This window comes from Eurosta solidaginis, chromosome 1, assembly GCF_040869045.1.
Source record: "Eurosta solidaginis isolate ZX-2024a chromosome 1, ASM4086904v1, whole genome shotgun sequence".
NCBI classification, from domain to species: domain Eukaryota; kingdom Metazoa; phylum Arthropoda; class Insecta; order Diptera; family Tephritidae; genus Eurosta; species Eurosta solidaginis.
Genome location: NC_090319.1, coordinates 61190536 through 61212939, shown reverse-complemented (window position 1 = coordinate 61212939; position 22404 = coordinate 61190536). Strand labels below are relative to the sequence as shown.

General features: G+C 35.9%; 2 protein-coding genes across 3 annotated transcripts in view; one reads left to right on the top strand and one right to left on the bottom strand.

The window, feature by feature from the left end:
• Positions 1 to 637: 637 nt before the first annotated feature.
• Positions 638 to 17412, top strand: repo (reversed polarity). The gene is made up of 2 exons (XM_067792450.1): positions 638 to 3037; positions 12159 to 17412. The coding sequence occupies exons 1-2, from the start codon at positions 1767 to 1769 to the stop codon at positions 13117 to 13119; spliced, it is 2232 nt and encodes a 743-aa protein (XP_067648551.1). The 5' UTR covers positions 638 to 1766; the 3' UTR covers positions 13120 to 17412.
• Positions 17003 to 22404, bottom strand: part of LOC137254620 (ribosomal protein S6 kinase-like 1) — a 24013-nt gene continuing 18611 nt past the window's right edge. The window contains exons 4-6 of one of the 2 annotated variants that reach the window (XM_067792436.1): positions 19983 to 20202; positions 19666 to 19911; positions 17003 to 18485 (exon numbers count right to left, since the gene is read on the bottom strand). In XM_067792436.1, the coding sequence (XP_067648537.1) occupies positions 19672 to 19911; positions 19983 to 20202 (460 nt within the window). In that variant the 3' untranslated portion in view covers positions 17003 to 18485; positions 19666 to 19671. Of the gene's footprint in view, positions 19912 to 19982; positions 20203 to 22404 lie in introns of both variants that reach the window. The other variant, XM_067792427.1, reaches the window with a different exon arrangement.

Sequence of the window (22404 nt, the reverse complement as noted above, 5' to 3'; positions counted from 1 at the left end):
TTATTCGATGCCTAAAGTAATATAAACTCGCGCGGTCCAGTGCATCCCCTTTAGCATTGGCGTTAGGTGGCACTGATATGCTGAAAAAAAAACAGTTTCTGTAATGGCTTTCGTAGCAAGGTATTTATTTTTCTACTCCTATTTTTTCCAAACGGGTAAAGATGTTACACTCTTCTGCCCGTTGATAATACATCCCTACCGTTTCAGATAGCGTACATCTTCTGTCCTTTTTTATTTACTTCACCTGGTGATTCCACCATGGAACCCTATTTTTCACTTTTTTTGTTGCATTTTTACGGATTCATCATTAGCTTCGTGTATGAAATTGGCATACGCTTGATTTCCTGCAGGGTAATCCTGCCTGCATACTTACACACATATATACATAGGTTTACAAAAAGAAATACCAATGCCCAAAACGCAAAACAAATATCTCTATGTATTTCAAACAACCACGCTCCTCACACTCGTGTACATATAAATCTGTTCAAATGTTTTACACTAAGCTTACTTACATACATACATAAGTACAACAAGACAACACACACAAAAAATCAACTGTTGCGATTCGTTTTACCCTCGCATAACTGTGCACTATGCTTATTGCATTCACGCTGAACAACAGTAAGCGGTCGGCCATTGCAATGCGCTGATTGGTGGAAATTTAACCAAAGTCAATTGATGGCTAAATTGAGTATAAAAAGGCAATCATCGTTTTGTGGGCACAATTAAGGGCATAGACTTTGTTAGCGATAGACATGCGTTGCGGTTGTTGATAACGGTAAAATTCATTTAAACTACTACTGCGTTTACAGTTGTGCTCGCGTTAAACTTAACGAACTAAATGCCGTGTGTGCCAAATTGAAACTATTCAAAGATGTTGCATTTCAACAAGTTGGCAGATGGATACTAAATAGTTTTTATTTTGTTTTTGATTTTAAATTGACTTAATTCCTTTTAATTAAAGCGCTTTGGTGACACGAATTAAAACTCACCCGAAAGTGTGTGTTAGCTGCACAAATATGCATAACTAAATTGGAAAAGTGTGCGGAAAATTGTGCAAGATAACTAATAGAGACTAGAGCGGTAAAAGAGCCGCAGGCTGAGAGGAGGCTCAACAACACCAAACCACTGAACACCAAATAACCAATTACATTATGAACGTAACGCGGTAAATGCAATTAATTAATTTACTACAATTTAATTTTGTTTGCCGAGGAGCAGGATTCATGACTATTATCAAGGCATACATATTTACAACAATTGTAGCGCCACAACTTTAATTTTCTTTTTTTTTTAATACATTTGTATTAATTGATTTTGATTTAATTTTTACGCGCACATTGATTAATCGTCGTAATGGATTAAATTGCTGGTAAATGGAGCACAGGCGGAATAATTCAAGCACTCATTTTGTGGCAAAGAAATGAATGAAAATATTGAGCGTTTGTTTACTTCTTGTACATACTGTATTACATAATGCGCATAGTAGCTGATAATACAGTTTTTTTTTTTTAATAAACAGTAAAAAGTGAACTAAATTAAATTAAAAAAAAAAAAAAAACAAAAATAATGACAGCTTAAGACTAGTTTTCAATAAATAGCAACTAAATACTCACTTAACTTATACCACAGAAGTGGAGCGGCCTAAACAACACAAGCATCCAGATTCATATCACACTTCGTCACACCTACAGCGTGCGCTTTTTCCTTTAGAACAATTTTAAGCACCATATATCCTTTAAAATCGTGTCCCCTGCACACTGATGTTAGACACACATTTTTGCGTTAGCAGCGAAACACTAAATAGCTATCACATTAATATGGAGCATGCCGCTTTCGACGAGCAAATATTTAACGATTTTTCTGCGCCACTTAGTCCTTTGGGCGCCAACAAGCCTTTAACACCCGCCAACGCACATACTGGTGGTATTAGCATAACTGGTGGACCGCATAGTCTACACGGTGGTGCTATTATGTTGGGCTTACCACCAAATACTGTGCTACAACAACATAACGGCAGCAACAACAATAACACTGAAATGTGTAACAATCAACGTTTGCCCGATTGTAATACGCTACTACCAGGTGGCTCACCAAAGCTAGATCCTTATAAAACAGCTGATTATGTTAGTCAAAAGATGGATGGTTATGGTAGCGTAAATAAATTGGGTTGTTATTCACCTACACAAAAATATGAATATATTAATAATAATAATAATCATCACAAGCTTGATCATCATGCACAACAACAATATGCAGCAACACCAACGCCGCCACCACCACCGCAACACCAAACAACAACAACTACAACAGCAAGCAACAGTAGCGTTGGTATTCCAAGTCCTAATGGTCTTATACAACAGCATAAACAAATGCACAATCATCAACAACAACAGCATCATCAGCATCATCATCATCATCATCAAGCTGCCATGTTGAGTGATTATCATGCACAGCATCCTGGCAATAAAATCGATTACTCACCAAACTCAGCAGTCGCCGCAGCGAAATTAGAATATGAACATCATATGCAACAAATTTACGGCACGAGCCCTCATCATACGCCACATGGACATGATAATGCTGCTGTCGTATTGAATGGTAATGAGTCTGCGCAGCAAGCAAATAATCTTATCACAAGTAATATGGCTCATAATGGCAACGGTGGTGGTGGTGGTGGTGGTGGTGGTGGTAGTACTGATGGTAGTGTGCATTTAAATTCTAATACAGGCGCAACAGGTCTAGTGGGTGTTAATATGACAAACGCTACAATTGTTCAAGCAAATAATCCAGCCACAGATATTCATAGCAATAATAATAGCAAACATAAGAAGTCAGATGAAATGTGTCAAATGGCATCTATTAATGGGCAGGTTAACGATGTGAATTCAAGTGGCGGCGGTAGCATCGGCTCCAGTGGTGCCAATGGCAATCCCAGCTCGAATGGCGCGCAAACCACGCAAACATCAGCAGCTAAACCAAAGAATGATAAGAAAAAGGGTGATCCTAATTGCATTAAGAAAAAGAAAACTCGGTATGTATAGAATTGTTATTATTATTCCCTCTTCTTTATTGCCAATTATTAGATAACGAACAGTAGGAAATCCAAATTTTTATGTGTCCTTTTTATACCACTTACTAATCGCGCGCAGTATGAGTTGTGTTTTATTAGTAAGAAGTGTTAATTATCCAATTATTCTTTACATAAGCGCACAGTGGGATATTTTTTGCTGCTTTTTGTTGATATCGTTTTTATGGGCTATTTATGAACTCATTTTCGTGTGTGATGAAATTATGTCAAGGGTTAAGCATGCAGGATGCCTTAATTCGCGCACATTTGCAAACACATGAACATCATTCATGATTGTTTTAGTTAATTAATTTTTTTCCATTTTTTATAAAATTATATATACTAGAGCGGGTCAAATTTTATGGGGGAAAAAACTTCAGGTGCACATCCAGTTTCTGAATCTATGGGTCATACTGAGTAATGGGCAATCCGTGGGACCATAGGTCTGAAATGAATTTCGAGCCTCCCTAATTTTGTTAGAAAATATTTTTTTTTTTTAGAAATGTTTATTATTTTTGTTAGAAAATATTTTGGGCTATTTAAAAATTGAATTTGCAATATAGAAAAGTAAAATTTTCGTCGATTTTTGCAACAAATTCGTCGATTTTCTCCAAAAAGTTGCGATAAAATGCCAAAAATAGTAGTAAAGCGCCCTATAGCGACAATAATAAAAATAGTAATAAAAATTTCTAAAAAAAAATATTTTCTAACAAAATTAGGGAGGCTCGAAATTTATTTCAGACCTATGGTCCCAGGGCAATATTAGTCAGTATGACCCATAGATTCAGAAACTGGATGTGCCTTTTCAAAAATAAATTTGACCCACCCTAATATATACTACAAACAAACTAAATTGCGAAATTCGTGAAAATTCGACGAACTATAAAAGTTTAGGTTGAACTGGCCGGTCAATAAAGACCCACACATAGACTGAATGTGTCCATATTGTTCCCAGAATTTGTTTCACGACCAAACGGAAAGACCCCAATCAGTTGCCAGCACATATGTTATAGAATAACTTCGTCGTCTTGGCAAATACTAGCAGCTTTCTTGGATCCAGCCTCGAGATCTGGCAACTATGCCGTGCCTAATAGTTGGTGCTTTGACCTGGCGAGCGCAGGACACGAACACAGAACGTGCTCAACCGTTTCTTCCTGCAACTCCCACTTCCTGTGCATGCTGTTAATAGCCATCATCCAGTGAGTTTTCTAGCTCCGTATCACGCTCAATTATCATGGGAATGCTCTGGATCATTGAGAGACTTGAGAAGCAGAGGTCGTGATATTTTTGCACACGTGAAATGTGATAGGCGGATGTCGCTGCCGTTTTTCATTTAACTCATACGGTGAAAGGCTAAGCAGCGACAGCTATTTTTGAAAAAGTAGGTTTATTAAAGGCAGCGTTGCCAAACTAAAGACAAGTAATTAACAAATTATCTAGGCTCACAAATTGAATCAGACTTCTATCTGGATTTATCTGGCTCAAATCGTTGTTGTTGCATTTACATGCAAAATTATTTATCTGGCTCAGGATCTTTGCGACGGGATGATGGCTAATGACCAGATTTAAATTATAAGCATGTGACGCCAGAAGTGAGTGACCAGTCAGTGTGCCTATTGTGAGCCTTAAGTCTTCTTTCTTCAGAGATATGAGCCACTTTGTCAGTCTAATATCGTAGGATTTGCCATGAGCCCCGCGCTTTTGTTCACGTCGACGAACTATAAAACAAATGCAGTTTTGCGGGTTGGGATGCAAAATGCCTAATGCACCATAATTGCTGCCGTCGCAGTGCAACCCTTTGTCCATGTACTTAGAACCACCCGTCGCCCACCGCGGACAGCTTTCGCTTAGTTTTAGGGTGACGTTGCATATTTCTCTCCTGCGTTCAGGTCCCCATTTTTTCGCTGCGTATCGTTTCTATGAAGTTACTGATTTAATGCCACTTTTATGTGCCGCTAAGCATTTTTCCAATAACATTATCGACAGCGATTTGGCCGAGGGGTTAGGGGGCTTATACGCATATTGTCACTTGCGAAGTGAATGAAAATTTTGTCGAATTTCGCGGTCTCGAATTGCGAGATGCGAATCGCTAGCGAATTCGCAAAAAAAAGTCGAATGAGTGACGAAGATGAATTTGTCGAATTGCCACAAGCGAAAAAATCATATTCGCTTCGCCAAATCTGTCAAAATTTGTCGAATGCTTATTTTGTTCGCGCTTGAAAATAGAAAAGGACGCATTGGCATTTATTTGAATGTTTTCAATTGAAAAAAGTAAATAAATTGAATAAATAAATAAAAGTGAGTAATTCATTAAATTAAATTGAGTTATTGGTTTGAATAAATGAAGTTTTCAGAATGAGAAGAACAACGCAGCAGCAATTCCAAAAGCTGGTCGAGCTAATGGAAAATAATCCAGACGTCGCCAGAGGCATGGGGAATTTTGGAGAGACCAGGAGGAGCATGGCAGAATTGTGGGACCATTTCGCCACGGATTTTAACTCCATAGGTCCTCCAATACGTAACGGGCGTGAGTGGAACAAGATAAGAAGAATATATCTGCACGAATAATACAAAAGTATACATCGCAGAATCGTGGCATCGTAGCATCGTACGGTTACTGACTGGAGTTACTTTTGATACTTAAGGCTGTTTTACACGAGTCGAATTACTGATGGTTTTTTTGACTCCCAACTCAATTCAACCATCATATACAAGTAGGCACTTTGTTTGAGAAAATTTACCAGGAAATCGACTCGAGTAAAGCAGCTTTACCTGCTAATGTATCTACTCGGGTATGTTACTGGCATTGTGAATGGTGCAGAGATGGGCCCTAGGTTTGGTTAGATCCTAGCTCCGAGCCACCGCCTACTATTTTTCTGATAATACCCGATAAGATACTTGACCAGTTAGTTTCAAAGGTAACCGTACGATATCACGATGCAAGTTTCCAAAGTAACTGACAATGTGATAATTGTCAGAAGCTTTACTTAGTTATATACCCGAACCATCGTATCCGTGCAGGCCTCTAGTAGTAACTGAATTGTATTCTGCGTGTCAGTTCATACTTACCAATATATTTGTCCTAGGTTTGGTTAGATTATAAGTTGAAGCTTAAAAAAAAAGGTTTCTACAAATCGCAGCGAGACCGTAGCCACTGGAGGAGGACCGTACGCCCAGCGAAGTTTATCTGCGCTAGAGAGATCCGTGGATGAGCTACTGAACCTCCAAGAAGCCGCCAACCCGACAGGACAGTCCTTTGGAACCAATAATCCGGGTGATAACGGGCGTGGAACCAATATTCCGGGTAATAACGGAAAAAAGATCAACGTTATAAAACATTTTTAACTTTATTTATTACTATTTAATAAACTTGTTTTTTACATTTCTGTTTGTGCACAAATAAATAATAAAAACAGACGACAGAAACGTCAAATTCGGATGAACTAATTAAATTTGTTTGAATGGCAATGACACATTGCAGTCGAATAAGTTCATTCGCCACTCACAATGCAAATTTGATGTGAATTCGCCAATACGTTCGACTCGCCAAATATATTCGCTTCGCAAGTGACAATATGCGTATTAGAGTATAACCCGCGGTAGGAATGACTGTCGTAAGATGCGTCTAAAATACTAAATTGATTCAAAGGGTTGCCAGCGCAATATAAAGCTTATACAACCCAATTGTCAACCTCACCTACCCGTGACTAATCCTGTTTCATTAAGAGCCAAAGCTCTGGCGACCCCGAACTCCTGATGGATCTAAGGGGGGTGGGAGGGCGGTATGACATTGAAGGTTTCATGTGGTCATACCAAATCGTTCCCGAGTTGGTCGGGCTACCGGAACGTACAGGATCTCCATACGGCAAAGGACTATCAACATCGATAACACTCCCCAAGACCTTCGGGGAGCATTTGACAAGTGTGTGTGTGTGCAGCATCGTTCTATTCTACATCGCCGTAAACGCATTTTCAATCATCGTTCTTTTTTATCTTGCGCAAACATTTTTTGATCTACCTGTGCCCGGAGTGCATTTGGATGACGTAGCAATTTACCTTGCTAAAGCTTCTGTTGCTGCATGCTTCAACATCTGTCATTAGCTTCGCTGTCCTTCTGCCTCGTTGTTCATTTTCCCTCTGTACTTCCCACAACCCAAACGTTTCTTCCCTGTTAGGTCGAAAATATTTGTCCGCTAATCACTTGTACGGCTAGTCCTGATACAGTACGTTAAGCAGAGACTACTCTCAGAACTGCTGTTCGCTGTACAGCTGCTAGAAGCTTACAACGATTCTTTTTATACAAAGTGTGTTTGCCCACAGTTCGGAGCCGTAAAGTAACGTAGATAGGGTGCTGGCCATCAGCAATTTCCTTTTGCTTTCTGTTGGTCCGCCGGTGTTTGACATCTGACCTTACTCCCAAATAGTTGACTATAACAAACTTGGTCTTGAATACAACAAATTAGTACAATAATTGCTTTCGTTTATGTTATATTTTCGGGGAAGGTTTGAAAACTAACTTCTAACCGTGTATGCTTTTTTGTTAGGAGTCTCAACTCTGCTTTTTATGCTGCCAACTGAAGGACACGCGCGTCCACCTACTCCTTTGAGTTTTATAGGTGCTTGTTCTCTGTTTCGAGCTGTAAGGACTGCAGCAATGTCGTCTACGTATCCAACTAAGAACGAATCATCAGAAATTTCAAAATTTAATATTTTATTGTAACTGGCCCTGTACAGGTCAGGACAAAAAATGTATCCCTGTGCTGCTCTGCATATGATTTTTTGTGGTACGCGGGCCCTCTGTGGTTTGATATATAAGAATGCGATTACTGAGGGCTCTTCTGATGGTACAATGTAGGTAGCTCTAAGGCAGCCAGTATGTATGCCCATATCGCGCTGTTGAAAGCGTTTCTTACGCCTTGCAACCTCCTTAAGGAGGACAATTAACTTCTGCTTTTTGCATGTTTCGGGAAAAATCCGTCCTTTAGACATGCATTTAGACGCATTTTTGCGATTTCTTTAATGGCTTTTGCCATCTCGTCCTGGGGCCCTATTATTCTTCACACTTCTTCCTGCAAGTTGCAGCTCTGCTGGATTAAATGGCGGAAGTTCTTCAAGTTTGCTTGCATGAAAATCACTATCTCTCCTTATTTCTAGGGTGCGGAGAAGTTCTTTTACTATTTTTTTTTTTTTTTCAGGTGTATATAGCTCCTCGGGTGACTGCATCCTGGCCCAAATATTTTTAGTACTCTTTTGTAACTCATGCCACAAGGCCCCCTGTTAGCATCTTCTCAAGCCCCTTCCATTTCCGCTTCCTGCTGTTGGTAATAGCGGCCTTCAGGTGCTTTTTATCTTTCTTATATGACTCTGCTTCGACATTAGCTTATCCCAAGCGTCTGGCCCTTTTATATACTCTTGTTAAACGTGAGCAGTTTCTTCTTATCGCTGCTATTTCTTCTTTTCACCAGTAAAATGATAATTTCCGCTGTTTATTTCTATCTCCAGGTTCTTCTAATTCTGTCCACCCTAGGCGCTTCTTGTTACCCGAGTTGGAAAAAAAATATGTTGGTGATCGCTGCCTGTGAAGTCTCTAAGCGCTTTCGACTCTTGTTTGGCTCGTTGAATTTTAGTTAAATACACACATAAAAATTTTGGTGTGAAGACCGCACTTTGTGGTGTTGCTCTACATAAAAAACCAAAAGAAATAACCTAGAGTTATTTCAAATCACCAATCACAATTTGAACAACGTTTTTTTTCGTTGGAAGCATCAGAAGTAGCAGAAAAGGATGGTTCTTGAGCCGTTTCGATAGTTATACGTGCTCGTTTCATTCTGCCATGCGAAGCTTCTTCTTCCTTATACTTGTTGCTGTACCAAAGGTTTTTCGCGTCAAAACCTTTTAACTGCGTTCGGCCTACTTTTACCGCTTATCGGACCCATGCCAAGCGCTCACTCTCCAAGTTTGTTGCTTCGACCACTACTCCTAACCGCTTGACAATTTTTAATGCTGCACGGTACTATGGAAGGGCTCTCTTAATTCACCTGATGCCTTCTTCACGAAACAATTGATATCTATCAAAAAGCTTACAAACAGATTCTAAAACGGCGCAAGTGTAGTCACTATACTGCAGTGTAGTACAGTGCACTGTAGCGTTATGTGAGAGCAATGTATGCACGTGCTAGAGTTCATGTGATTGTTTAACGAAAAGTTATTGACTTTTTCATCGAAATATATCGCTTTTATAGAAAATGTGCGTTTTTTATCAAAAATATATCGATTTATTATCGGAGTGCTATTAATTTCTTAGCGAAAATTTTTCGATTGGTTATCGCTGGTCCGTGAGGACCTCACATAGACGGAATGTGTTTTTAAAGTTACCAGAAATTCAACGACCAAACTGAAAAACACTATCAGAAAGCAGGTCCTGTGTTATAAAACAATCTTTATCCTCTTGGCAAATGCTAGAAACTTTATAGGATCTATGCTACTTGCTGCTTCTAGATCTGATAGCTGTTCTTTCGACTTCTAATAGCTCCAGTCTTAACCTTGCAAGCGCTGGGCACGAGCACAGAAAGCAGTATTACCAATTTCTTATTGGCGTCCTATCTATTTTTTATCCAAAAGTTATCGATTCGTAATCGAAAAGTTATGGATTTTTTATCGATGTTTTTGCAGATTGTTACTAATTTATTTTCGGCGTATTATCTATTCCTTATCGATTTCCTATCTGAGTCTGAGTGTTACCAATTGGCTATCAGCGTTATATCGATTTTTTAACGACTCATCGGTTTGTTGTGAAACATATACCGATAAAACTTCAATATAAAATCGACTACACATCTGTAGCCGGCGATTTCAAACCAATAACAAATCGATTACTCGACGATAGTAATTAGCTCAGGTAAATTTACCTTTGTTGTGGTTTAACTTTAATACCTGGGCGAGCTCTAGCAAATTTTAAAACATTATCTACTTATTGTATGCTCACACATTGCACTTCATGAGTACTTGGTACTCACGTCGTTATTTGATATGATGCGTTGGCCCTTATAGTATTGGAGAGAAGAGTTCTCCTTACAATTTTTGGTCTTCTACGAGATGACAACGTGTTCCAAATGAGCGAAGTCGGGACTGGCGCGACTTGTTAGACAATTAAGTAAGTAAATATAATCCCAAAAGATGCCCTGGCTAGGTCATGTTACACAAATGAAAGAATATGCTACGACCCAGAAATGATTCCTATCGGCACCCGAATTGGGAGGCCTATTTATGATGAATACCACACAGTGTCTTTCCTACCATATCTCTAGCCCCGCAAATTCCTTACTTTTTTTTAAATAGCCACTATAGTGTACGTCTTAAGTTCCGATTGACTTCATGCCTTGCTTTGATCATCGCATTTATTATTGGTCCAGGTCCTTCTCTCCAAATGATAGCCCTTAGAACTTTTTCCATGATGCCATGATGGTCCTATCCGATTTTGCTTTTACTCTACGCTGAGCATTTTTTTTTATACTCACCTGAGCAGAGCTCACAGAGTATATTAACTTTGTTCGCACAACGGTACCGCGTAACGGCATAAACTAATCGAGATAGATATAGAGTTCTATATATCAAAATGATCTGAGCGAAAAAAGAAATTCATTTAGGCATGCCCGTCCGTCTGTCCGTAAACACGATAACTTGAGTAAATTTTGAGGTATCTTAATGAAATTTGGAATGTAAGTTTCTAGGCACTCATCTCAGATCGTTATTTAAAATTAACGAAATCAGACTATAACCACGCCCACTTTTTCGATATCGAAAATTTCGAAAAACCGAAAAAGTGTGATAATTCATTACCAAAGACGGAGAAAGCGATGAAACTTGGTAGATGGGTTGAACTTATGACGCAGAATAGAAAATTAGTAAAATTTTGGACAATGGGCGTAACACCGCCCACTTTTAAAAGAAGGTAATTTAAAAGTTTTGCAAGCTGTAATTTGGCAGTCGTTGAAGATATCATGATGAAATTTGGCAGGAACGTTACTCCTATTACTATATGTGTTCTAAATAAAAATTAGCAAAATCGTTTTGACAAACACGTCCACTTTTAAAAGTTAAATTTTAACAAAAATTTTTATATTTTTACAGTACACAAGTAAATTATGTCAACATTCAACTCCAGTAATGATATAGTGCAACAAAATGCAAAAATAAAAGAAAATTTCAAAATGGGCGTGGCTCCGCCCTTTTTCATTTAATTTGTCTAGAATACTTTTAATGCCATAAGTCGAACAAAAATTTACCAATCCTTATGAAATTTGGTAAGGGCATAGCTTCTATGACGGTAACTGTTTTCTGTGAAAATGGGCGAAATCGGCTGAAGCCACGCCCAGTTTTTATACACAGTCGACCGTCTGTATTTCCGCTCGACCGTTAACACGATAACTTTAGCAAAAATCGATATATCTTAGTTCAAGTACTTATCTAAACACACTTTATCTTGGAAATAAAAATGGGCGAAATCCGACTATGACCACGCCCATTTTTTCGATATCGAAAATTTCGAAAAATGAAAAAATGCCATAATTCTATACCAAATATGAAAAAAGGGATGAAAAATGGTGATTGGATTGGTTTTTTGACGCAAAATATTACTTTGGAAAAAACTTTGTAAAATGGGTGTGACACCTACCATATAAAGTAGAGGAAAATGAAAAATGTCTGCAGGGCAAAATCAAAAGCCCTTAGAATCATGGCAGAATACTGTTCGTGGTATTACATATATAAATAAATTAGCGGTACCCGACAGATAATGTTCTGGGTCACCCTGATCCATATTTCGGTCAATATCTTGAAAACGCCTTCGGGCTACTCCCTTTTAAAATACCCATTAACACCTTTCATTTGATACCCATATCGTACAAACACATTCCAGGATTACCCTAGGTTCATTTTCCTACATGATTATTTTCCCTTATTTTGTCTCCAAAGCTCTCATCTGAGTATGTAATGTTCGGTTACACCTGAACTTAGCCTTCCTTACTTGGTTTTTTTTTTTTTATTGCTCATTTCTGATAAGTATTTATTTCTTTTTTTCTTTCAGAACCACCTTCACAGCCTACCAGCTGGAAGAGTTAGAACGCGCATTTGAACGTGCTCCCTATCCAGATGTCTTTGCGCGTGAAGAACTTGCTATCAAACTAAATCTCAGTGAATCGCGAGTACAAGTATGGTTTCAAAACCGACGAGCCAAATGGCGCAAACACGAACCACCACGCAAAACAGGCTACATTAAAACAAATACACCGCCTACCTCAACAATGAACACAACGCTGGGACCACCATTTGCCACCTTCCCACAAACAACCACTGTTACGCCACCCGGCAGCATGGATAGCTGGACAAGCTATCAACCGCCCTACGAATTGAGTCCACAATTTAGTTTACTCTCACCTGCCGCCAGTCCATATGGCACGTACTCAAGTCAATACGGCACTTACGTACACGAAAGTCAACTCTTCCCAATGCGTCACTTTGAATACGGTAGTCCACCTAGACTAGATATGGGTGGCGGCGGTTCAATCAATAGTGCAGATGATGGTAGTGTGACGCATAAAATGCATACAAATGATGGGCCATATGGCTCGTCTGCGACAATGGATGAATCTACGGTTTCAGCACATATGGGTGATCACAATGTTGTTGTAATGCATCATCAAATTACAAGTAATGGTAAATATTTAAGCGGTGAAGAAGCAAAATATGTAAGTGTGGGTGGTGTGACGCACGCGCTTAGTTCATTAGATGCTCACCATACCAATGGGGGTTGTCATATAACGGACGGACAATCACATTTAATTGACAATTCTAATGCTGCAATGAAACAACAACAACAACACTATGGTATCGTTACCGCATCGGTAGTGGAAGATCCTAGCAATGATGGTGCGACGACAGCTAGCGGGCTACAAACTGTGATTAAGAATGAGGAGGGTGGTAGCGGCGGTTCCACTCAAGGTACCAATGTAACGCACAGTTATGTTTTGCCGCCTTTTTTGCACTAAAAGAAATGCTCTCACATCAAAAGCAGTGTCATCATCAGCAGCAACAACAATGGGCACTGCCAACAAATGGGCCAAGCATCCATGAAATTTTGAGACGACGTCGCATTCAGGGAAGAATGTCTAGTGATAAGGCGTCGCGAATGTTTCAGCGCCGAATTTAAAACCATCTTAGATAAATGGCATAGGTGTGAGTTTCTTTGGTTTGTTTACAAAAATTCTTTAGCACATTCGATTATTGCCGATTTCGGGTTTAGGAGAGACTTGATTTGTCTTGAGAACTATCACTTAGGGTTCTGTTCAAATAGCTTTGCATTACGCAGCACTTTAGTAGAAATACTTAACTTGACTAAGAAGTCTGTTGATATTTGATTTTCTACGTATGCATATAAGTTAGGGTGGGTCGATTTGTATTGTTGAAAGTTAGCCGATATCGCGCCATCGATTTTTCGATAGGATTTGGGATGAGGAAAAGAAGTTCCAAATCTTCTAGGTATGACTTGTGGTGCGTCTCATTAGTAGAGTTCCAGTGAGTCATCGAGCTCTGAAGTACAATCAAATCTCATTGGAACGATCAGGATCTATTGCCGTCTTATGGAACATTTAAATAAACAAAATTTCTCAAATTCCATTGACCTGAATTAAATACCCATAACAGAATTCTACTTTGATTGTAATGTCAGCTTAAGACAAAAAAATATTTTTCTGACAATGGCTTTAGTTTTACATTGGCAATTGAAAATAATAATTGTGAAGAGCATTTCATTACAAATAGGGGGTTTAACTTACTGATTTTGGTTCCTTTTCTTATTTTTAAGTGATGAAAAATATAGAAATTATATTTGATATGTTTAGTTATTTAAATAATTAAGATTTGAAGTCCAAGTATGTATTAGGGTGGTGCTTAATACTTCGAATACTCACCAATGGACGTACGTAGTGCGTGGCAGCTAGAACGACCTATTTTACTAGAAAGTCACACAAATAAAAAAAGCACACCGACATTCTACGTACGATTGTACATAGGCAGCGAATTGCTCTGCCACTGCACAGTGTTGTCTACCAAACTTAAGTTTTCAGTTAATATATAAAAATGCCTAATTAATGCTTTGAATATCCTTGAATTACCCAAAATTATTACATTAGATGGCGGATTATAAATAAATTAACTAGTTATACTAATGTTATAGCAGTTCCAGTCCTCAGCAGCAAGTGAGATACTGAAATCTAAAATTTGATACTTGCACAAGCACGCATGTAAACTACTCAATGGCAACATTGCTCTTTCGGACACAAACATATTTTTTCTCTTGAACAACGAATCCCGCTCTAGTTAGATTGAACACTGGGCCATTGGTTAGGAAAGCCAACACATTTAGAAAAAATTTGTGATAGATTAGCAGTTTAGGATAGTTTCAAAACTGTTTCCGCATTGTTTACGATGATTTCGGACGTAATTTTTGAATGACTCGGTAATATTTTCGGAACCATTCTGATTTAATGTAGGTGAATTCCACTTCTGAATTATTTCAAGGTTACACTCGGCAACCTTTTTCCGAATTTTATTTCGAATGATTACAGAACTATTTCCCGATTTGCTCGATAACATTATTGGTACCATTGTCGAATGATTTTAAAATGTTTTGGGTCCGGCTCATTTCAGGATTAATTAGGGATCATTTCAATATGCCTAGCCGCCACCCTAATGCGATAACTGGAAGGTTAAAAAATTTAAGCAACAGAATCAAGAGTCTTGCCATATAACATATATATATATACATCTGTATATTTTTAGTTAATGCAATAGTGAGTAAAATAATGTAAATATTTATAAACAATTGTTTTTTTTTTTTGAATCGAACCTTGAATATTTATAAACTTTTTTTCACCTTGCCAAGTGGACCGTGTTGAATATGAAATAAAAAAGGTGAAAATTTCCGTCCCTAAATTGGAAGTTGTTTTGAGAGGGTGTCGGAAAAATTTTTTGTTTTTTTTTTTAATAATTTTTTTGTTGTAACTTGGTTATTTGACATCCGATTTTTAAAATTGATATGTCTCTATTATTCCTTTTAATGTCCTTTCGAGCTCTGCAGTCGTATTCACAAACTCGTTTTTTCATAGTGAGATAATTATGCTTTCAGGGGCTACAATTGATTTAGCAGACAAAACTGTAATAAAACGATTTCCAAAGCTCAAAAGGTCCTTCGAATAAACTATAATAAAGATTTTCAAGGTTGAAATTTTTGCATATAGGTATGTAAAACTTAAAAATCGGTTGCTTTCAATACAAATAAGTAATACGCTGCATTTCAAAAAAGAATTCATCTTGTTTTATAACTGACACACCTCTCCTTCTTCAACGGACTCTCTTTACTGATCTTCTATCCGTTTTTCTTGTCACCTCCTATTTTCTCTAAAGATAGAACCTAATAATTTTTACTGTACTACCATTGCAGTCTCCTTTATTCTTATTTCTGTTCTGCGTCCCTACACTAAAGGCCACATAATGGTGACTTAAGGGCCAATTAATGGAGACTTGTATCCATAAAACCATAACCAGATAAAACAGAACCTACCTTATGGAAATCAATGTAATCGATTAATGGTGATATACCATAACGCTAACGCCATAACCATACCATAGCCAACACATAGGTTTTTGGTTTCTCGCCATATCCATAACCTAAAAATATTTGAGTTGGTGAATTTAATAACTTTTTATAGATTTTATACATTGTTTTGGACACGTTATGACTAAGAGACTTATTTTTTGTGGAATATGTTTGTAATTTTTTGCGTTTTCTTTATTTTTATGAAATTTTCACGATTTTTAGGTTAAGGCACCATTAATCTATCACATTGGAAATGGTTATGGATATGGGTATGGTTATGACTATAGCGTTAGGGTTAAGAAAGTTTAATTGGCCATTAAGATCTATACAGTTATAATGTAACCATTATATCTTAGTTTACAAATAATCTATTGTTTATCTACGTTATTGAAATATTTTTGAACTTTTGCTTTTGTTCTCTGTTACGGTTCTGATTAGCACTACTTATAAAATAATTTTGCCAAATTGTTGTGTTAGGAAAAATTTAATAAAATACAAATACAAATTACCAAAATACCACAAAAAAAAACACCTTCGGTTGTATTTACAAGGATCAAAAAAAATTTAAAAACAAAAATATCCGAGACCCTTTCGGCGTAGGCTTTTAGTTTAAGGGCCAACTTTTGCCACCTTTTTTCGACTCAGTATAAAAGTAAATATACAAATCTTGAATGCATTCCATGTGTGCCTATTATTAAATTAAGAAATTTTTTTATAAGGGTATTCACGTCGTGTTAATCTTAAAATATCTGCTTGAAATTTTTTACTAAGCTGAGTAAAAAAAATAATAACCTGATAACCGACCCTACGTGCATACCCCAAGAGATCTTGTACAAGAAAACAAATATTTGATGCATTCCAATGTGCCTTCATAAGATACGACTTAGCTTAGACATACATATGTAAGGGTGGAGCCAAATGAAAAAACTCCGTAAAGAAAGATTTATTCTCAAAAATAAAAGAAAACTAAAAAAAAAAAAATAAATAACTTGCATCTTGTATCCAAAAGTTATGAACCTCAAATGTTAATCTAAAAAATCTCGTAAAGCATGCTTCAAAAACCCAAAAAAACTCCAAATGTTAAAACATTAAACAAATTTACTTAAGATTAATTTGTATAGTCTCACAATTATTTAGGTATATATTTTCAGGATTACGAACCAAACTCCATCCTAAGAAAAGGACAATTTTTCGCTTAAAAAATTTCGCTCCACCCTATCGGGCAGTTAAGACTGCTTCTTGAGTTAAGAAAAGCTAAAAATTAAATAAAAACTTGGTTTCATGTAAAATAATTACATTTGTACATATTTATAAACTTTATTTTTATAAAACAATATATGCTGTTGTGAAATTGACAATAATTTCCTTTAATTTATATGACATGTTTATAAATGTTTCTTAATTTAATACTAGTAGGTTTGTTCATCGTTTTTAAGTAAATTTAATATAATACATTTAATGGTAATTAAAAACTAAATAATTTAAACAAAAAACAATTCATAGGGACATTACAAATATTTTTCGTATAGATAACAAAATAAATAAAAAAACGTTTTTTTGTAATACTTAAATTTTTATTCATTCATTAGTACTAAGGTTTAATTTTTATGCATCATATTAAGGAACAGAATAGTTAAAATTTATATTACTTTTAAATGTTTCAAATAAAAAAAAATGTAATACATATCTACATGCGTGGCAAATGTTATTTCCCTTCAGGTATATTTTTTGTTTTATTTTCTGCAGTTGTTTCGTTTTTATTTTATTTTATTTTTTTATTTATTTGGCAAGTTCAATAATAACGCGATTAAGGCACAAACATCTTCGGCTTTTGCAACGTTTTGGCGCTTAAGCGCAATATCCTCGTCACAAGAAATTAAAAATTCTTTACAAAAAAAAACGCTCAAAAAATACGCAAGAAAAATTTCGTTTGTCAAGTAGTAGTATCCACCTCTTAAGAAACGTGTGTTTGTGTGTCTTAATCTTATTGGTAGGTAGCACAAGTATAAGGATCTTTCAACCTGCACGGGTTTATCTGAGTAAAGATACGGAAAACCTTTTAATAAGTTCTTGAATAAAGATGATTTATAATGGCATACATTTTTGTAAGCAAAGAGGATACAAAAATAGGAGGGCGCATTGTAGAGTGGTATGTAGGTGTAGAACGTTTGCGAGAGGAATGTCCCTGTTTCATTTTCACCACCAGGATTAAAAAAGTCATAAGCCTGGGCATTCACGCAGTTTTTGTGGTGTTAATGGCATGACGCCAGTGCCAATGCCGGTGCCAGCTCAATGATAGCTCATTGACGCAATGATTCCAAGCGAATTTCTGATGCTGCTGAGTAGTGAGTTGGTGGTACATTTTACTTGTGTTATTGAGTGAAACGATTTTTGTGTGTCAAGACACGAGTTTGGTACTATTGGCGCTACTGGCGACATCGAGTTGATGACGGTAGCACTAGCAGCTTTTGAACCAAAGAAAGCAATAATGGCCTAAGTTTTATGCAGAATAATATGAATTTGGTATTATTAGTTGTGACTTTGACTTTGACTATCCCGTTAGCAGACGTCCCTGATAACCAAATAAATGATGTGGGCATAACAACCGGCGTCATTTTTGAGTTTGCCATTTCATATTAAATGTGCAACTATTATGGGAGTGTATTTTTTAAATATTTGTCTATAGTTAAATATTCATCGATTTTCAGTTACCCATTTTTGGATTTGAGATCATTCGACGAGTTATTTTGCAGAACCCTTTAATTTTTGAACAAGAAAAAAAGTATCAAAAGGTATAAATACATATCGAGCCATAACCGCACAAAGGGCTTAACCGACATTATTTCTGACTTTTTGTTTTTGATGAAAACTGCACTCAAGTGCACAAAACAATATGTTTATATTTTTTTGTGCTCGCAAAGTGTAGGTTAAGCTTTTTTTTTTCGAGAAAATTTTGTCATTTTAATACAAGATTTTTACATTTCGGTGTGCATGTTTCATAATTTTCGTGTTTTTAATTTAAATATGGACTTCTTGCAAACACAGGTGATTATTTTTTAGATTCATATTTTTCTTAATAAGGATTATAATGAATATAGCCAAACTATTGTTGCAGATTTCAAATAAAGTTGCACTAGTTCCATAAAGAGACACCCATTCTTCGGAGGAAATAATTGAAGAATATACTTGCGTTCGGAAACGATGTAGGAGGATTCCGAAACCACTACCCAAAATACTTCTACGAAAGAAGGGACCTTCTACTTCAGTTTATACAGGAGCTTACAGAGAATTTCATAGTTAAATTATTCAGATTTAAAATCACTTTGTGATAAAAATAACTCCCGAAATTTTCCCCAGAGAGTACCTAAACTTAAAACACAACTCTTTTATCACATATACATTACCAGATACTGATGGAGAAGACGGCAATGTGAAATGAATAGATTGTACCTTAGTTATATAGTTTTTGTTTAAAAATACTTAGTTTAGTTGTAAATTTAAAATATTTCTTAATCAGTGTGCATCTTTAAATCTGAATAAATATGAATTCCGTCTTGAAATCTGAATAAAAACATTGATCTGCATCACCAACCACTTAGTTTAATGTTTTCAAATGTATATTTTTTAATATTTTAATTTTGGCTCAACCGACACTTTCAAGTAATGAAGTGTTTTTTTTTTTTTGAAAGCAAAAATGGCGTAAGCGACAAAACTGCCATTATTATTAAAGAAATGCAAAAAAAATCTCACATCAATATACGTCAATTACATATATATTCTTATATACACACCAACTTTCACGTTACTATCTAAAGTAATCGCAATATTAATACAAAAAAAGCGTATACTGAACGATTTTGTTTATGTCGGTTAAGCCCTTTCTGCGGTTATGGCTCGATATATGCATATGTTTTTGTTTTTAGTTGTACATATTTACCGGTTTCTAGTTACATTTACTATGATCCATAGTATAACAGTTCACTCCATTAGTTCGCACCAACTCCCAGTCTGTACCCGTGAAAAATGCATGTGCTTGAATTTGTTCGTAGTCCGCACGTTCTTCAGGCAACTGTTGTAATAGTTTTTCGAGCAAATCTCTAGCACCGGCAGATATTTCAACATTTTCTGGATATTGAACAAAACCATATAAATCAATATTCCCTGGATGTGCAGATTTAAACGGCTGTAATAAAATAAATTACCGTAATTTTGAATATGCTCTTATTCATATCAACTATAAATATATGTACACACCAAACCCAAAAGCAATTGGTATAATATAATGCCATAACTCCACCAATCTGATTTGAATGTAAGTGGCCGTTCGGGTGCAACATAGTGACCCTCCAACGCTGTTAAGCTATACGCTTTATGAATATAGCTATCGGCATCGCTGGGACCTTCATTTTGATAGAAATATGTGAGCAATAATTGACCTTTCGCACCAAGTAGCAAATTATTCATGTGGAGATCACTATAATTAGGAAAAAATATAATTAGAATCAATTCAAATTTATTGTGAGCAAAGTCAATTAAGCTAATGTTTTGTTTTTATTTGGCCCAAGAATTTCATGCACATATGTCTATGATCTAAAGTTGTTTAGACCTATTGAAACTCCTTTTTCAAACGACCTAGATGGCTTACAGCCCAGAGCTGTAAAAAGATTGAATCACTTGAGCGTGCATTCTCTCAGCATTCTTTTAAAAATTTGTGATTTTTTGGTTGCATATTATAAATCTCCATTCCTGAATGGCTTAAAATACTTTAACTCAAAGCAAAAGTGTGTGTGTTATTGAATGGTAAAATATAATTCAATATAGAGTGTGAATTTAGGAACCATTACCAATCTTTAATGAATGTAAACTTGAAATGAATGCACACTTTTTTCCATTCTGTACTAAATACTTTTTCCCCAAGGTTATTTTTTGTATACTTTCATTGCCATCAGATATGTTAAATCAATTTAGGAATTGGGTGCAAAAAAGGCGTAAAATTGGTCAATAGCCAAAATAGCACCTTCTAATTATTCAAATAGTTTAATATTTAAGAATTCATGAGCTTTACACCGGCTTATAATTATTGAATATGAATTATTATGTTTTTTTAAGAGCAAATGAAAAGAAAGAAGTATTTACTGATATATTGCGACGGTACCATTTCGAAAACAAACAAACAAGTAGTTAATTATAAACCAGGAAATTCTTAAATCATCTTCATGGAGTCCGAAAATAAGACATACAAGAAATAGTACTTCATAGCAGTTTTTGTATACTTCGTAATTGGGTTGATTTTTTTTTTAATTAATCGTGTGAGATCAAAAAATTTTAGGCTCTTGTGGGTTGATTGGTTTCCTTTTTAGGTAGCTCTCGTGGATAACTCGCATACATAAAACCATAGGGCTCTCGATTATATAAAGTATTCAAAAGACATGAAGACATAGTCGAATTTGGCTGAAACTTCGCAAAGACAATCTGTTGCCTTTTTGCTATATGTCAAAATGTTACTACTCATTTGCTATTGTTGTAAAATGAATTTTTTAAATGAACACATTGTGCATTGATCAAATAGAGTAAATTGTGGATATTTTTTGTCGATAATATAACAAAAACATATACTTGAGTTTAAGTCATTTAAATACATCAAAGTGCATAGGTCCATCGGCGATTTCGTCGGAGCTTCCTAATTCCGAGAATTTCGATAAACATATGTCTATTTCCATGGCGTCGTCCTACGGTGATTCAAGCTTTTTCTATTCACCTGATTCACCTTCCCCGTTTTCCCTCACCTGAAAAAAATTTTCCATTGGGAGAAACTCTTCAGAGGTTTATTGAATGGCTCCATCGGACTACAGTTTTTTTACAGCTGATATTTTAACAGTGTTTGACGGAATATAAATATAGGACAAGAGTGGTTGAGAATAGTCTCTCTACTTATTGGCACGGCATTGGTAAAATATTGAAATTGTTTTGGTTGAATTCTATCTTACCTGAGCAGATTTGTATTCAAAATTAATTTCCTTGCTATCAAAACAGCTACAACTATCTATAGAACCTACTTTAAATAGCTGTAATTACAAACTATTGTGTTTAGAAGAATAATTTTCTTAGAAAATAGGATATTGCAATTTGCAAATTCACAAACCAATATAGATACAGTATTTGACCATATACCGCTAGGAAGAATATATGGAGGAACTTAAGAGCTTTTATAATGTATTGCCTTTTCTTCAATTGTTTAATAACCAATTGAGGACGTGCAAATGTAGGCTAGTACTTTTCAATGCAAGTCTTTTATATGGCACATTAGCAACACTTATTTAGAACGATGACAATTTTCGGAACAGGGATGTTGAAATATTTGTCATTTCCTTTTTTTATTATTAAATTTTTAGAACAATTTTAATAAAAATGCTTTTTCAATTAACTTCTTTGTGCTTTATTACCATTTAAATAACGGAAAAACTGGTCATCACTGTCAATAACTAAATTTTTGTGTTGATATTTTGAAGTGGGTTTAATTAAATGCAACCATGTGATATTTGAGCGGGTTTTGTGCTTGTACGACATTTTTCATAATTGATTGGTACTAGAAAAGTGTGTGCACACTCAGCAAACTCTGCATTCATTTGAATGCTAATTCTGTGTTGAAAAATGTTTGTGTTTCATTCAATTACTT

Coding starts and splice junctions, on each gene's coding strand:
- repo (XM_067792450.1), top strand. CDS start 1,767: ATGTTAGACACACATTTTTGCGTTAGCAGCGAAACACTAAATAGCTAT. Junction 3,038..12,158: donor ATTAAGAAAAAGAAAACTCG/GTATGTATAGAA, acceptor TTTTTCTTTCAG/AACCACCTTCACAGCCTACC.